Consider the following 16,541-nt stretch of genomic DNA (forward strand, 5'->3'; position numbering starts at 1 on the left):
TCTGCGGTGGCGAAGAGAGAAACAACCTAGAATGAGACAGTACGGCTCTAAGGGCTTTAAAGTGGGACAGTGAGTGCATAGGAAAGAAGGTGGATCGACAGCAAGAAGAGAAGGGTGGTTTCTTTCTGGAAAGATCAGGGTGAGATCAGAAGAGAGGGATGAGGCTAGGGGTGGTTACAGTGAGGATTAGAAATTCCAGATGTTCAGAAATAACAATGCAGAACTTCCCTGTGTCACAAGATTTATCTTAAATGAAATGTTGTAAAGACTTGCTTTCATCTGCACTCTTCACCTCCTACTTTTGAATCTTCAGATTACATGAAAATCACATTTCACAGTTTCCCCGTGACCATAAAGACAGGCGCTTACTTTGTGAACAAAGTGAAAGCATGGAGGCTAATGCCTCTAGAAATCTGGAATTTAATGTCAACACCTGGCATCCTGATCTAGGGATGAGGCACAGACTTTGCTAAATTATGGGCACGATACCATGCGTTCTCAAGAGCATTTGCGTATTTTAGGAAGACAATGACTTTCTCATCTGGAGAGCTCAGCGTCTGATTCATTCAAAGGACTTTCTGGTGTTTGCCCTTGTTTTAACTCTAGGCAGGACAAAGGAGCAGCAGAAAAAAAAAAATGTGAGGACCCAACACATAAGACCTAGGGGCTGGAGCTGAGAAGGAGGACAGAGACAGCATCGTGTAGCTAGGATGATCAGTCTGCCTGGCTTTATCTGACTGATAATGAAAGGCAGCAAGCGTGTCAGAGAGTGTGAGAGGAACAGATCAATAGAGAGATAAAACTGAGATGGAAGAAGCCGGCGAGGGGGTGGGGAAGAGAGTAATAAAACACTACAAATCAGCAGGGCTACATTTGAACCCAATTTGAACGCACTCTGTGCTCCTGTAAGTGAAATCAACAGGTGTAAGGCTATGGCAAATCAGACCTAAACACAGAAAGAGAGAGGGAAAAGTAGGAAGGAGATAGTCCTCTCCTTAGTACTGCCCAGTAACTTGCCTTCGCAGCTTTGACCCAACCTTACAAGCCCTGCTTCTCCTTTACTCCTGCTATATGGAGAAGCCCAGATATTTATAGCTCTGAGAATACAGACTGATAGCCTTTCCCTGCTTCCCTGTGCCACCATGATCTTCAGCTTGTCCTAAAGGTGTGTCTGTTGGGTAAAAGGTGTCTTGGTTACATTTTACCCAAGTGCAGGAAATGCTCCTTACCACCTTGTTCACCAAGGAACTGAGGCAGGACAAATTCTGACAATGCCTCATATTGGTGGGTTTGGGGCACTTTTCTAGGAGAGATGATTGACTGTGCCCATTGGTATGTACCCATGGAAACAGACCAGAGAAGCCTCCATGTTCAGCTCCAGATTTCTGAGGCAAACGAGACTGACACAACTGAAAGCTAACGGGGCATCCGAGAATGTAAATGAAAATGTGCTCTAGCAGCACGGGACTGAGGGTCTGGTTACTTTCTTGTGTTAGGGCACTTCTTTGCCTCCCTGGCCCAGTCACCCAGAGCCATTTTGCTCCTACAGCCTGAAATTAGCATGGAGTAATACCCACCTAATTCTAGTGGCATGATCATTAACATTAGAAGTTGCCAACCATATCCTGAGCTGTATCAAAACCAGTGTGACCAGCAGGGTGAGGGAGGAGATTCTCCCCCTCTACTCTGCTCTGGTGAGACCTCACCCAGAGTACTGCATTCAGTTCTGGAGTCCTCAGTGCAGGAGGGACTTGGATCTGTTAGAGCAAGTCCAGAGGAGGCCACGAAGATGGTCAGAGGGCTGGAGCACTTCCCATACGAGGACGGGCTGAGAGAATTGAGGTTGTTCAGTCTAGAGAAGAGAAGGCTCCAAAGAGACTTTACAGTGACCTTGCAGTACTGAAAGGGGTTACAGGAAAGCTGGGGAGGAGCTCTGTATCAGCGAGTACAGGGAAAGGACAAGGGGACATTGTCTTAAGCTGAAAGAGGGGAGATTTAGATGAGATCTTAGGAAGAAATGTTTTCCTGTGCAGGGGTGAGGCACTGGAACCAGTTGCCCAGAAAAGTAGTGGCTGCGCCATTCCTGGCAGTGTTCAAGGCCAGGCTGGATGAGGCTTTGAGCAACCTGATCCACTGGGAGGTGTCCCTGCCCATGTCAGGGGGGTTGGAACTGGATGATCTTTAAGGTCTCTTCCAACCCAAACCATTACATAAGTCTATGATTCTATGACTCTATGTTCAGTTTTCCACATTGACCACCGCTGTCCACTGAGTAGTCTCAGCATGGAGACGAAGCACTGAAAGGAGCCTTAGGGACCAAAGGGACCCAGAGAAGGGGTAGGGACCACGCATACTGATGTTCAAATAACCTTGTAGCAATTCTCACTAGGATACACAATGATCTAACTCCCCAAGGACGCCATGGGTTGTATCTTGTAGTTCTAAAATTGTGTTTGGAGCAGTACCAGACCCCAAAGGAGCTTTGTCCACCACTCAGCCACAGCAGCTATGTGAGAAGAACTGGAGCTAAAGCAAGTGATGAGAAAAGAGTTGCTGATACTGGCAGGTAAAACCTTGACAAACTTAGACTTCGCCCAGATGAAGATTTCAAGATGTTACGCTTATTTCAAGATGTTACACTTACAGAAGTCTGGCAAAGTACAAGTCAACTGCCTTTAATATGTGATAAACTGATTAAGCTGACAACTTATTCTCTGGCTGGCAATCACATGCTGGAGTGCAAACTTGCTTGACAGCACTAAAATTTCAACATGCTAAAACCAGGTTGCCTGCACAGACTATATTGGCCTCCCATCAATTTGTTGCTCCCTTTGCTTTCAGGGAAAATCATCGCTGATTTCTAAAGGAGCCAGCCACAAGGAAGCTGGTGCTGGATGGGAAACTCTTGGCCAAACAGCTTAACACTGCTTATTGAAATGACTGGTTGCTGACTGTGCTCCTCTCGGTCCCCCTCACAACTCACTTCCATCTGCCACATGGTTTATACAAATCAAGAAGAGCAATGAAGGTTTTTTTTTTTTGAAAATGACCCTCACATTTTAGTCCAGTCATTGTAAAAACAGCTCTTTCCCCTCAGATGGGGAAATGTGCCCTCGGTGATGACTCCTGATGGCATTTTGCTAACTCATTTGCCCATGAAGAAATATTTAAGATACATCATAAACATTTCTATCCCTGTGGAATGTTTAAACTGTCTTTTTATAGCCATATTCTGCCTGCATCAGGGATGCATTTCTTGACAAGTGTGATGGTTAATGATTCAGCGGATAGTAAAGCAATTTTTTCGTAAGAATTAATGCAGTAGAGGAGGAGATGCATGCAAGGATTTAAGAAATGTACAGTTCAAATACACAGGGGCAGCTCTTTGCAACATAAGATTTTTTACATTTACATATCCCCAAGACACTGAGATCTTAATAGTGTGAAAGCAGAGCAAAGACAAGTGATGTGTGGGCACACACAAGGTATTCTCTGCATCGCTTTCATTTCTGGTGTGGTACTTTTAGAACATATCATTAAAATATGAAAAATACTGTGCCAGAGGAAGAAATGTTTTTCTGTGATGGTGGTGAGGCAGTGGAACAGGTTACCCAGAGAATTCGTGGCTGCCCCATCCCTGGAGGTGTTCAAGGCCAAGCTGGATGAGGCTTTGAGCAACCTGATCCAGAGGGAAGTGTCCCTGCCCATGGCAGGGGGGTTGGAACTGGATGATCTTTAAGGTCCCTTCCAACCCAACTGATTCTGAGTCTACGACACAGTAGCATATTTGTTTTATCATTAGGTATTTCAACATAAATATTGTACAGATATTCATCCAAACTTACAGAAAGGCCACAAACACCTTGATATTCACTTGGCACCCATGACCATTAAGCTGGCTGCAGATTGTCAGCCGCATTCCAGCAAACCTGGGTAGCTCAGAGGAACCTTTGACAGCAGATGGGTGGCAAAGAACAGCAAGCAGTTGCTGGTGGCGATGGAAAAAGTAATGGAAAATGGAAGTGACAGCCAGTCAGCGTACACGTACAGTGTAGCCAGGGCCCACAACCGGTATGGCCAGGGCTCCTGGTCAGCATGGCTGGACCCCCTGACCAGAATGGCTGGAGCCTATAATCAGTGCGGCCGGAGCCCATGGCCAGCATGGCTGGAGCCCGTGACCAGTGCAGCCAGAGCCCATGAGCAGTGCAGGTGGAGCCCATGACCAGTGCAGCCCGTCGCCAATGAGCCTAGTGAGGTGCCGGTGGTGGCCTCTACCCCAGGAGGAGGCTGTGCCCCATGCAGGCCCCATGGCGGCTGTGTGCCAGCCCAGTCAGGCCCAGACACTGCTGGAGACCCCGTCCCTGAGCCCAGCAGCACCAGGGTGGCAGGGGAGACTCCTAGGGCTGCAGCCCTGTGGAAGCCGGGTGTCCGTGTTCCTAGGGGTGCCTGGCCAGGCTGCCCCATGCCGGACCCCATGGCAGTCAGTGCCTGGCACAGCCGCAGGGCTGAAGGGGCTGTAGAATAAGGGTTAGGAGGAGAAGCTGAGGGAACTGGGGTTGTTTAGCCTGGAGAAAAGGAGGCTGAGGGGATACCTTATCACTGCCTACAATTGCCTGAATGGAGATTGTGGTGAGGGGGTGCTGGCCTCTTCTCCTAAGTGACAGGTGATAGGGCGAGAGGGAATGGCCTCAAATTTTGCCAGGGGAGGCTTATATTAGATATTAGGAAAAATTACTTCAATGAAAGGGTTCTCAGGCACTGGCAGGGGCTGCCCAGGGAGGTGGTGGAATCTCCATTCCTGGAGGTGTTTAAGAGACGGGGAGACGAAGTGCTCAGGGATCTGTTTCAGTAGTGGGCAGGTACGGCTGGACTCTATGACTTCAAAGGTCTTTTTCACCCAAGTGATGCTGTGATGCTGTGACTCCACCGGCCGGAAGGGGGCGAGCTGCCTGCGGCTCCCACCCTCCCCTCTCCGAGAGGCGCCCCGTCTGACCAATGGGGTGCTGCGGGGGCGGGGCTTGCGCTGTCTCGACCAATGGAGATGCCGCATGGGCGGTGCTTGAGCGACCTCAACCAATGCGATGTTGAGCGGGCGGGGATTGCGCTGTCTCGACCAATAGAAATGCTCCAGGGCGGGTCTTTGTGCTGCCTCTGCCAATGAGGGTACCTAGGGGGGCGGGCCTCACCCGGAAGCACCCGCTGTGCGCCGGCGCGGCCGCAGGAGAGTGGTGGGTCTGGGCCCGCGCGGGGGCGATCGCGGCGTGTCCCGAGCCCCGAGGGGGCGGCGATGGCGGCCGAGGGGAAGGTGACGGGGCAGAGCCAGGAGCAGTTCCTGCTGCTGGCCAAGGCGGCCCGCGGCGCCGCCCTCGCCAGCCTGATCCACCAGGTGCTGGAGGCGCCGGGCATCTACGTGTTCGGGGAGCTGCTGGACGTGCCCGCCGTGCAGGAGGTGAGACCGGCCCGGCCCCCCGCCCCGCCTGGCCCCGGGGAGCCGGGCCTGACCCCGTGTCCCCGCAGCTGGCCGACAGCGAGTTCTCCCCCGTCTTCCGCCTCCTGACCATCTTCGCCTACGGCACCTACGCGGATTACCTGGGTGAGGCCCGGCCCCTCCTGCCCCAGCCCGCGGGGGGACCCTCGGCAGCGAGAGCCGGGCCCCCCTGCCCCACAGCCCTGGCAGGCGTTAACGCTGCCCTTTGCCAGCTGCCTGGGGGAGTTTCCCGAAGGGGAAAGGCTTAGGGATTCGCTGGGGTGCACAGACCTCTATAAATAAGGCGCAGGAGAGTTTGAGGCTGAGGGGAGGAAAGGCTGCTCGGGAAAGGGCTTCTAGGCTGACAGTCGGTGGGGATGGCTCGGCAAAGGGAAGCATCCCTCCGCGGTCAGCTTTAAGAACTGGGGATTCTAGAATCATAGAATGGGTTGGAAGGGACCTTAAAGATCATCCAGTTCCAACTCCTCTGCCATGGGCAGGGACACCTCTCACTGGATCAGCTGCCCAAGGCCCCATCCAACCTGGCCTTGAACACCTACAGGGATGGGGCAGCCACAACTTCCCTGGGCAACCTGTGCCAGTGCCTCACCACTCTGATAGTGAAAAAAATCTTCCTTATGTCTAGATGGGAATGGGGCAGAGACTTCTGTGTGGGGTTGGGAAATGGAAAATGAGGCATAAATTCCTATACCGTGTTTTTTCCCCTGACGATAGCTGAAGCAGCAAACCTCCCTCCATTGACGGAAGCTCAGAAGAACAAACTGAGGCACCTGTCAGTCGTCACTCTTGCTGCCAAGATCAAGGTAGTAGCTTGGGTTTTCCCGGAGTTGTTCCTCCACTGGGATTACCTCAGGCTAGTTACGTCGTGTTTCCACAGTGCATCCCCTATTCTATGCTGCTGGAGCAGTTACAGCTGAAGAATGTCCGGCAGCTGGAGGACCTCGTGATCGAGGCTGTGTATGCAGATGTGCTGCGAGGGAGCTTGGATCAGCGTAACCAGCGCCTGGAGGTGGATTACAGCATTGGGAGGGACATCCGGAGGGAGGAGCTAAGCACCATCACCCGCACATTGCAGGAGTGGTGAGGAGGAAGCCCCCAATACTAACACCCAAAAAATGTTGCAGGAGCGGGCTGGTGGCTTCCCCAGATCCTCTGTGTATTGCTGGGGGGTAGCGTTGGGAGGTGGTCTGCTCCATCCCTTTTCCCATACTCGAACAGAAAGTAATTTTCCAAAAAAAGGTTCCAAAATTGCCTTTTGCTGGAGGGGTGGTGAGACTGCAGCAACCTTTGCACAGTCCTGGCTGCCGGCAGCAGGCTTTGAGTATATATCTATAGCTCCTAACCTCGCGTCGCTTTGTTATTTTCCCTCTCCCAGGTAATAACACCAGTAGGTTATTACATTGGACTCCTGATCCAGCGTCTTCCTTATCTGGTGCAGCCGTCACCTTCCAGTCTTTTTGGCCTTGAGTTGCAATCTGTTGTCTTTCACCTGTCTTTCTGTGTTGTGTAAATTACCCGGCCTGTTCAGCTCTGTGTCTTCTGTGCAGGTGCCAGGGCTGCGAGGTTGTCTTGTCGGGCATTGAAGAGCAGGTTAGCCGGGCCAACCAGCATAAAGAGCAACAGCTGGCACTTAAGCAGCAGATAGAGAGTGAGGTGAGTGGGCCAAGGAGGGAGCAGCCAGTGCCTGTCACTTTAAAAGAACTAGAACCAGTTCCCTGGGGTTGTTACGGCCTTTGGTCAAGTAAGGTATTGCCTTTTCCCTAGGCCAGACCCTCCAGCGAGTGTGCCTGAAGAAAAGTCCTAAATCAGCTTACAGTCCTCTGCACTGCAGGGGTCTGGGCAGCTGTTAGCCCTTTTGTTTGACCTGAGCTTGCAGCTCTTAACTCCACGGCTTAAACTTAAAGCCCTAAAACAAAATAAAAACCTTGGGAAATTCCTTGGCTCTTGCTTTTCTGCTGTTGCAGGTGGCAAACCTGAAGAAGACCATTAAAGTGACAACAGCCGCTGCTGCAGCAGCCACATCCCAAGACCCAGAGCAGCACCTAACAGAGCTTAGGGAGCCAGCCCCTGGCACCAACCAGCGCCAGACGAGCAAGAAAACTTCCAAAGCCAAAGGGTGAGGAATAGGGGCAAATGAACAGAGCTACTCTGTGTGTGTGTGGGGGGTGTGTGTGTGTGTGGTGTCTGATGTGTGTGTGGTGTGTGTGTGCGGTGTGTGCCGTGTGTCTGTGGTGTGTGTGTGGTGTGTGTGGTGTGTCTGTGGGGTGTGTGCAGTGGGTGTGTGGGGTATATGTGGGGGGTGTGGTTTGTGTGTTTGGTGTGCGGTGTGTGTGGGGGGTGTGGTGTGTGCGGGGTGTGTGTGGTGTGTCTGTGGTGTGAGGTGTGTGTGCTGTGTTGTGTGCGGTGCATGTGTGTTGTGTGGGGTGTGTGTGCGCGGTGTGTCTGGGGTGTGTGTGTGGTGTGTGTGTGCAGGGTGTGTGCAGTGTGTGCGTGGGGTGTGTGTGGTGTGTGTGGGGGGTGTGTGGTGTGTGTGCGGTGTGTCTGGTGTGTGTGAGGTGGGGGATGGAGTGTGCGGGGGGTGTGGTGTGTGTGTACGGTGTATGGGGGGGTGTGTCTGTGGTGTGTCTGTGGTGGGTGTGCGGTGTGTCTGTGGTGGGTGTGCGGTGTGTCTGTGGTGGTTGTGCGGTGTGTCTGCGGTGTGTGCGGTTTGCGGTGTGTTTGCGGTGTGTTTGCGGTGTGTCTGTGGTGTGCGGTGTGTGGGGGGGTGTGTGTGCGGTGTGTGTCTGTGGTGTGTGTGCGGTGTGTGGGGGAGTGTGTGCGGTGTGTATGCAGTATGTGTGTGGTGTGTCTGGTGTGTATGCGGTATGTGTGTGGTGTGTCTGTGGTGTGTGCGGTATGTGTGTGGTGTGAGGTGTATGTGGGGTGTGTGTGTGGTGTGGGGTGTGTGTGGTGTGGGGTGTGTGTGGTGTGGGGTGTGTGTGGTGTGGGGTGTGTGTGGTGTGTGTCTGTTGTGTGTGCGGTGTGTCTGGTGTGTGCGGTGTGTGCGGTGTGTCTGTGGTGTGTCTGGGGTGTGTGTGGTGTGGAGGAGGTTTGTGGGGGGGTGTGGGTTGTGTGCGGTGTGGGAGGGGGGGTGTGGGGTGTGTGCGGTGTGTCTGTGGTGTGTGTGAGGTATGTGTGGGGTGTGTGCCGTGTGTGCTGTGTGTCTGGTGTGGTGTGTGTGCGGTGTCTGTGGTGTGTCTGTGGTGGTGTGTGTGGTTTGTGTGTGTGGTGTGTCTGTGGTGTGTATGCGGTCTGTGTGTGGTGTGTGCGGTGTGTGCGGTGTGAGGTGTGTCTGTGGGGTGTGTGCGGGGTGTGGTGTGTATGGGGTGTGTGTGGGGTGTGCGTGGTCTGTTGCGTGTGCGGTGTGTCTGTGGTGTGTCTGGTGTGCGTGGTCTGTGGTGTGTGTGCGGTGTGTCTGTGGTGTGTCTGTGGTGTGTCTGTGGTGTGTGTGGTGTGGGGGAGGTTTGTGGGTTGTGTGTGGTGTGTGTGGGGGGTGTGTGTGGGGGGTGTGTGTGGGGGGTGTGTGTGGGGGGTGTGTGTGGGGGGTGTGTGTGGGGTGTGTGTGCGGTGTGTGTGCGGTGTGTCTGTGGTGTGTGTGGTGTGTGTGGTCTGTTGTGTGTGCGGTGTGTCTGGTGTATGCGGTGTGTGTGCGGTGTGTCTGTGGTGTGTGTGAGGTGTGTGTGCGGTGTGTCTGTGGTGTGTGTGAGGTATGTGTGCAGTGTGTGCCCTGTGTGCGGTGTGCCGTGTGTCTGTGGTGTGTGTGCGGTGTGTCTGGTTTGGTGTCTGTGGTGGTGTGTGTGGTGTGTGCGGTGTGTCTGTAGGGTGTGTGCGGTGTGTGTGGTGTGTGGGTATATGTGGGGGGTGTGGTGTGTGTGCGGTGTGTGGTGTGTGTCTGGTGTGCGGTGTGTGTGGGGTGTGTGTGGGGTGTGTGGTCTGTTGTGTGTGCGGTGTGTCTGAGGTGTATGGGGGGTGTGTGGGGGGTGTGGTGTGTGTGCGGTGTGTGGTGTGTGTGGGGTGTGTGTGGGGTGCGGTGTGTGTGTTGTGTGTGTGGTGTGTGTGCCGGGTGTGGTGTGTGTGGTGTGTTTGCAATGTGTGTGCGGTGTGTGTGTGCGGGGTGTCTGTGGTGTGTCTGTGGGGTGTGTGTGGTGTGAGGTGTGTGTGCGGTGTGTGGGGTGTGTGGGGTGTGTGGTGTGTGTGCGGGGTGTGGTGTGTTTGCAGTGTGTGTGCGGTGTGTCTGTGGTGTGTGCGGTGTGTGTGGTGTGAGGTGTGTGCACGGTGTGTGTGGTGTGTCTGGTGTGTGTGCGTTGTGGGTGTGGTGGGTGTGGTGTGTATGCGGTGTGTGTGGTGTGTGTGGTCTGTTGTGTGTGCGGTGTGTGTGTGGTGTGGGGGAGGTGTGGGGTGTCTGGTGTGTGTGCGTTGTGGGTGTGGTGGGTGTGCGGTGTGGTGTCTGTGGGGTGTGTGCGGTGTGTGGTGTGAGGTGTGTGTGCTGTGGGGGGGGTGTGTGTGGTGTGTGCAGTGTGTGTGTTGTGTCTGTGGTGTGTGGTTTGTGTGGTGTGTTTGTGTGGTGTGTTTGTGCGGTGTGTGTGTGGTGTGTGCGTTTTGTGTGCGGTGTGTGGTGCGTGTGTGGGGTGTGTGGTGTCTGTGTGTGTAGTCCCAGCTGAACTTGTCTCCTGCTAGCTTGTGGGGAAATCTGTGCGGCTCTTGATCTGAAGTCTTCCTTGTGTTCTCCTTTTGCAGAGAGCGTCAGCAGCTCTTCGTTGTGTGTGTTTAGGAACTGAAGCTGGGGATGAGCCTGAGCATCTGCTCTAATTCTTTTTCTTTTCCCTCTCTCCACAGGCTCCGGGGCAGTGCGAAGATTTGGTCTAAATCGAACTAGTTGGATCTCCCTTCACACCTGGGAGGGTGAGAGGAAGAGATTTGGGGGATGGGGGCGGTAGCAAGCGTTCCAAGTGTGATGCTTCTGAGCTCTTCTCCGAGATCCATCTTGCCAACTAATTCTCCTGCATGTTTGTTCTCTTTCCTATCTTCTTTACCGTTGTCCTCCCTCCTCTTCATCACTGCATTACACACGCTAAGCTTCCAGTTGTATGCGTTGCTGTTTCCCCTGCCACTCGAGGCCCCATCACCAGGGCCACGTATTTCTCTCTTTCTCTCTCCCTGTCTTTTGACAGGTCAATTTAAAGAGCCATAAAACCGTGTCAGTCACCTTTGCGCCCACAGGGCATCACAGAAGCTTGGAAAGAGTGTGCTGGTGCTCAGCAATCATTTTGGCTCTGAGACCCGAGGGATACTTTGCTCCGGGATGCAGCTGCCATCTTTGATTGTTTAATCTTTGTTTTGTTAGGTGGGAGGGTAGTTTTTGAAGGGTTTCTTTTAAAAATATATAAATATATTATAAATATATATAAAACAATAAAAATATAGATCTATGAACATATCTATACAAACTTGTGCTCCTTTGGTGGTGTCTCTTTGTCTCGTAAACTGATTCTGCGTGTTCCAAAGTAATTTGTGATCTTGAGAGGCTCTTTCTTGTTTCTGGGTGGAATATTGTCAAAATATTCACTATGCTTTCCAAAGGATACTGCCATGGTAGCTCTATCGGGAGTCCATAAAGCAGGAATGAATCATAAATCTTATTTAAAGAGTTTGTTGTGTGATTGATTTGAGTCTAGAATGCTCAAAAGAGGTGCTTTGTAGGTGAGCTCAGAGGAAGGGGCAGAGACTGGTGAAAAAAAAAATGGTATGTGTGCTATGTGCTCAGTGATCCTGGACAAAACAGAGCAACATGGGGACCTATCTGATTCAGAGCTGAAGGCAGCAGAGACAATGTCCATCTGTGTGAGTTGTCATAGTATAGGTGCTGCTTAAACCATTCGTGGGTGGTGTTGGGGTCTCATTGAGAGAAAAAAAAATAACAACACAATTTACTTCTGTGAGATGCCCAGAAAAAGACATCAAACATCTTTTCCTACAGGAAAGTTGGGGAGGGAGTCTTTATCAGAGTGCAGGGATAGGATGAGGGGTAGCAGTTTTAAGCCAAAAGAGGGCAGATTTAGATCAGATCTTAGGAAGAAACGCTTTCTTGGGAGAGGGGTGAGGCCCTAGTAGTTTGCCCGGAGAAGTCATGGAAGCCTCATCCCTGGAGGTGTTCAAGGCCAAGTTGGATGAGGCTTTGAGCAACCTGATCCACTGGGAGGTGTCCCTGCCTATGGCAGAGGGTTGGAACTGGATAGACTTTAAGGTCTCTTCCCACCCACCCCATTCTAGGATTCTATGAAATTCTTCAGAGGGTGCATCCTTAGGGTTGATTTGAAGCCAACTCAGAGGGAAGTAAGCGGTGTACTGCTGTTCCAGGGTGGTGTCTGCTGATGTAAGTGTAAATTGACACCGTGACTCCCACCTCCGCTTGGTTCTGCCTCTTCCCTTGTACCAGTGCTAAAATTTGATTCATTGGACCTGGGCTTCTGTGTGTGAGCAAACCGACGAAAAATTAATCCAACAAGGAAAAGCCCTGATTTTTGTCTGCACAGAGACTTTTTCAGCTTGTTGGCCTGGGTGAGCTTGCTTCCAGGTCAGCTCCCTATTCAGACAAGTGAGAGCTGGAGCTGAGGCAGAGTGGGTGGGAGCAAGCCTTTTGAGGGAGTGGAAAGGAGGAGTGAGACCATGCCTGTTTTAGTGGTAGCAAAGTGCGATGTCATCTCAATGCTCAAGCACCACAAAATGCTGGTTTGCTTAGTACTGCACAAATTCAGCTGAATCTGATCTGCGGTTATGCAGCACCAGCTTTGAGTGAGAAACCCCTGTGACCTGAACCCATGAACTCATAAAACTTCAAAGCAGCTCTCTTCCCTGTGTGTAAGGTCGCAGTGCAGGGCACAGGAGCCAGCTGTGCTGGGGCAGGGATGTACCGAGCTGTTCCAGGGTGACTGCTGTCACGGGCAGAGGTGTCTAAGAGCTCAGGCAGCACCACACCTTTCCCCCATTCGAAGCCCCGAGGCATCAAACCGCTTAGCTGCCGCCCTGTGGACCAGAAGTGCCAAGTGGGAGAGGATTGCCATAAAGCTATCCAGACAAAGAGGTGCAAATCTGGCTGCAGAAGTGCGTAAAGGGGCAGCTAAGCTGAGGTTGTCTCAACCCACCTAGAAAGGTCTGACTGACTTGCAGTGATAGGAAGTATACTTGACACAGAATCACTAGGTTGGAAAAGACCTCCAGGATCATCAAGTCCAACCATTCCTATCAACCACTAAACCATGCCCCCATTTTCTGTAAGGTGCAGGGAGTGGTTGTGACAACGCTTTCAGCTTTTGATTAAAATTTCCTCAAGCCTGCATCACATCTGTCTCTCTTAATGAGGAAAGTCACCATGGGTTCTGCAGTCATAGAATGGTTTGGGTTGGAAAGGACCTTAAAGCACATCCAGTTCCAAAACCCTGCTATGGGCAGAGACACCGCCCACAGGATCAGGCTGCTCAAAGCTTTCCCTTGAACACCTACAGGGATGGGGCAGCCACGACTTCTCTGGGCAACCTGTTCCAGTGCCTCACCACCCTCACAGGAGAACATTTCTTCCCAAGATGTCATCTAAATCTGCCCTCTTTCAACTTTAAACCATTCCTCCTCGTCCTATCCTTACACTCTCTGATACAGAGCTCCTTCCAGCTGTCCTGTACTGCCCTTTAAGTACTGTGAGGCTGCTCTAAGGTCCTCCTGGAGCCTTTTCTTCTCTAGGCTGAACACTCCAACTCTCTCAGCCTGTTCTCCTAGGGGAGGTGCTCCAGCCTTCAGATCATCTTCATAGAATCATAGAATCACCGGGTTGGAAAGGACCCACCGTATCATCGAGTCCAACTGTCTCTAACAGGTTCATGTCCTTCCTGTGCTGAGGACTAAAGAAATGAATGCAGGACTCCAGGTGAGTCTCACCAGAGCAGAGTAGAGGGGCAGAATCACCTCCCTCACCCTGCTGGTCGCTCTGCTTTTGATGCAGCCCAGAATACGGTTGTTTTCTGGGCTACAAGTGCACGTTGCTAGGTCTTGTTGATCTTCCCATCAACCAGCACCCCAAGTCCTCCTCAGGGCTGCTCTCAATCCATTCTTTGCCCAGCCTGTATTTGTGCTTGGGATTGCTCCAACCCACAATTAGGATACATTTGTGATTGTCTGCAAGTAGCAAAAATGTCCCTACCCCTCAAATTCTCCCACTCCCTGGCAATGACTGGTCTGGGACCGAAGTGATATGTGGCAAGCTTTGAGCATCTGCCAAACATCTGGCAGCTTGCACCCTTTGAAAGATGAGCCACTTGCAAAGCCATTGGAGCATGAAGCAAAGGAGAGAGGAGAATGGGCTTGGGGTAGAGCGGAGCAGCCGGACAGAGCATGTGTCCTAACAGCTGTCTGAGGTCCAGATGGAGCTGGGCTGGAGTGGTGGGTGTATCAGGGCTAGAAAAGTGGCACCTCCTGGGTCACCTGAAGTTACCAGTAACAGAGGAGGGTATTTGGGCCCCACAAAAGTCCTGCTGCTGTTTAGGAAGAACAGCTGCAACAGCTCTTTGTCCCAAGTGTATCAGCTCCTTTCTGACCTGTTGTGCTTTGCTCTGTTTAACCACACTGTGGCTGTTAGGCACAAAGGGTCTTTTTAAATACGCTGAATTCACAGTTTAAACCCAGGCTGCAGATCTCAGAAGCGAAGTTCGAAGCATCCCGAGCCAGCACTGGGCTCTCCATGCCAGCTGCATGCGATAGGATTGTGCGAGTGCCCTGCACAGCACACGGCAAGGCAGAGCAGCACCTGAACTCTACACACACACTGTCTTGTAAGCCCAAGAAATACATGTACAGGTGACAACAACCAGAGCATGGACCAACACGTGGTCCTGAGGGGGGCTCGCCACACCAGTCCCAGCCCGTGCTGAAGCCCCAGGCTCAGTTCCTCATGGCTAAACCACAGCCATCTGCCTGCACACAGACTTTGGTTTAAGGCCTTCAGCTTTCCCGCCCCTCTAAGTCTCAGTTCAGCCGATTGTGTCGTTTGCTGAGCACATCCATAGGCTTCCCATTTTCTTATTCTGTCCCTCTTGAGGCTGGTTGTGTTGTGGTTTTCAAAAGAGTTTGGGATTAAATGTATTTGCTCAAGGGTCATCAGCACAGCGCTGGAAGTCGTCCATTTTGTTTACTCTTCAAAGAGAACACCTTTTAAAACTTCCATTAGGAAAACAGAAGCAGGAGGCAGCTGATAAAATTACTTCAGATGTTTTGTATGGCTGAAAAATAAATGAGCAATGTGCAGTGTAGAATGAAAATACTGTTGCAAACTGCGTTGGTGGATGGCAAACAGCTAGCAGGAGCATACGTTTCCCTTTGCCCTTCACCTGAAAACCCCTCTTTTTTATTTTCCTGCTCACTTCATTGTGACTGAATTTCAGTTAGAGAGGATGTGAAGATCAGTTAATTAGTTAACATTTATAAATCACTTTGCAGGTGGCAAGAGTGAGGTAAGTACTGAGCATTATTAGTACAGGTTTTAATTTTAATTGTAAATCATGAAATCATAGACTCATAGAATGCTTTAGGTTGGAAGGGACGCTTACAGGCTATCTAGTCCAACTCCCTGCCATAGGCAGGGACACCTCCCAGTGGATCAGGTTGCTCAAAGTGTCATCCAACCTGACCTTGAACACCTCCAGGGATGGGGAGCCACAACTTCTCTGGGCAACCTGGGGCAGTGCCTCACCACCCTCACAGGAAAAATGTTCTTCCTAATGTCCACTCTAGATCTGCCTTCTTTCAGCTTAAGACCTTTCCTCCTCATTCTGTCCCTGCACTCCCTGATACAGAGCACCTCCTCAGCTTTCCTGTAGACCCTTTCAGTACTGGAGGTTGCTATAAGGTCTCCTCGAAGCCTTCTCTTCTCCAGGCTGAACAACCTCAACTCTCTCAGTCTGTCCTCGTATGGGATGTGCACCAGCCCTCAGATCATCTCTGTGGCCTCCTCTGAATGTGCTCCATTAAATGTCTTTGTGTTTTCAAACCTGTTTTCTCCCACAGAAAAAATGAGAAAACAGACCTCGGGTAGGGCTGACCAGAAATAACTGTACACAGGACACCCTAAGCCCTGGCAAAGGACTGAGATTTAGGGAATTGTAAAAGAGAGGATACAGGGAAGTGTTCATCCCAGCTTGAGGAGAAGAAGATCTGCCAGACCTCACACAGAATGTGTAGTGAGTTTTGCACAGTGATGCACTGCAACCCTCTTAGGGTATTCTACCTGAGGCGCTCACATGTGGATTCAGAAAAGATAGGGATGACAGGACCTATACCTACTGCTCCAGTTGACAGCTGGCTGGGGAGAGGGATGTCTGAATTTTGCCAGCCCCCCTGTGCTGAGAGGTAGCCACAGATTCTAATTGGGAATCATGGTTAATGAAGGTGATTCTTCGTATTGTTTTGCTGGGGAGACAATTTCTTCTGGAGCGCTTGCTGCTCCAGTTCTTGAAGGTGATGGGATCAGACACCGTAGTGCCAGCAGCCCGATGTCCGCCACTGTAGCTGGTGGCTGGAGAGGAATGCAACAGCTGAGCAAGTGCCCTGCAGAACTCGCCACGTTCGCCCCATCCTCCAGTGGTTTGTGCTGGGGGACCTTCGGAGGTAGAGGTGGTCAAGATTGTCTTTGTGCTTGGTGGCCCTCAGCAGGGGTCCCCTCAAACGGAGCCAATGCTTTGTTTTTGGAGGTTGTTGAGGTTGCCCTTGCCTCCCTTCCCCAAATGAGAGATGACAGGGGTCTCGTTTGTTTTTGCTTTTTTTTTTGTGAAATACGTCTAGTGTGTATCAAATTATCTGTCAAACATTACTAAGCCTCCTTTGCGCCAAGCCACACTGGCTGGGGGAATTTCTCATGACAGCAGGTTTTCCCTGGCTGGTCTGGGGTGGCCAGGATGGATGGCAGCCCAGCAACGGGGTATGTGCCCACTGCCTCCATCCTCCTGCAGGTCCCCAGAGGGCAATGAGTGCT

General features: G+C 51.6%; 1 protein-coding gene across 1 annotated transcript; it reads left to right on the top strand.

The window, feature by feature from the left end:
* Positions 1-5,185: 5,185 nt before the first annotated feature.
* Positions 5,186-10,974, top strand: COPS7A (COP9 signalosome subunit 7A). Its single transcript, XM_054076418.1, has 7 exons — positions 5,186-5,449; positions 5,518-5,593; positions 6,203-6,291; positions 6,366-6,568; positions 7,036-7,141; positions 7,453-7,604; positions 10,364-10,974. Exons 1-7 carry the CDS (start codon positions 5,288-5,290, stop codon positions 10,401-10,403), a joined length of 828 nt encoding a protein of 275 aa, XP_053932393.1. The 5' UTR covers positions 5,186-5,287; the 3' UTR covers positions 10,404-10,974.
* The last annotated feature ends 5,567 nt before the right edge of the window (positions 10,975-16,541 follow it).

Source organism: Cuculus canorus, chromosome 1 (genome assembly GCF_017976375.1).
Source record: "Cuculus canorus isolate bCucCan1 chromosome 1, bCucCan1.pri, whole genome shotgun sequence".
Classification (NCBI taxonomy): Eukaryota; Metazoa; Chordata; class Aves; order Cuculiformes; family Cuculidae; genus Cuculus; species Cuculus canorus.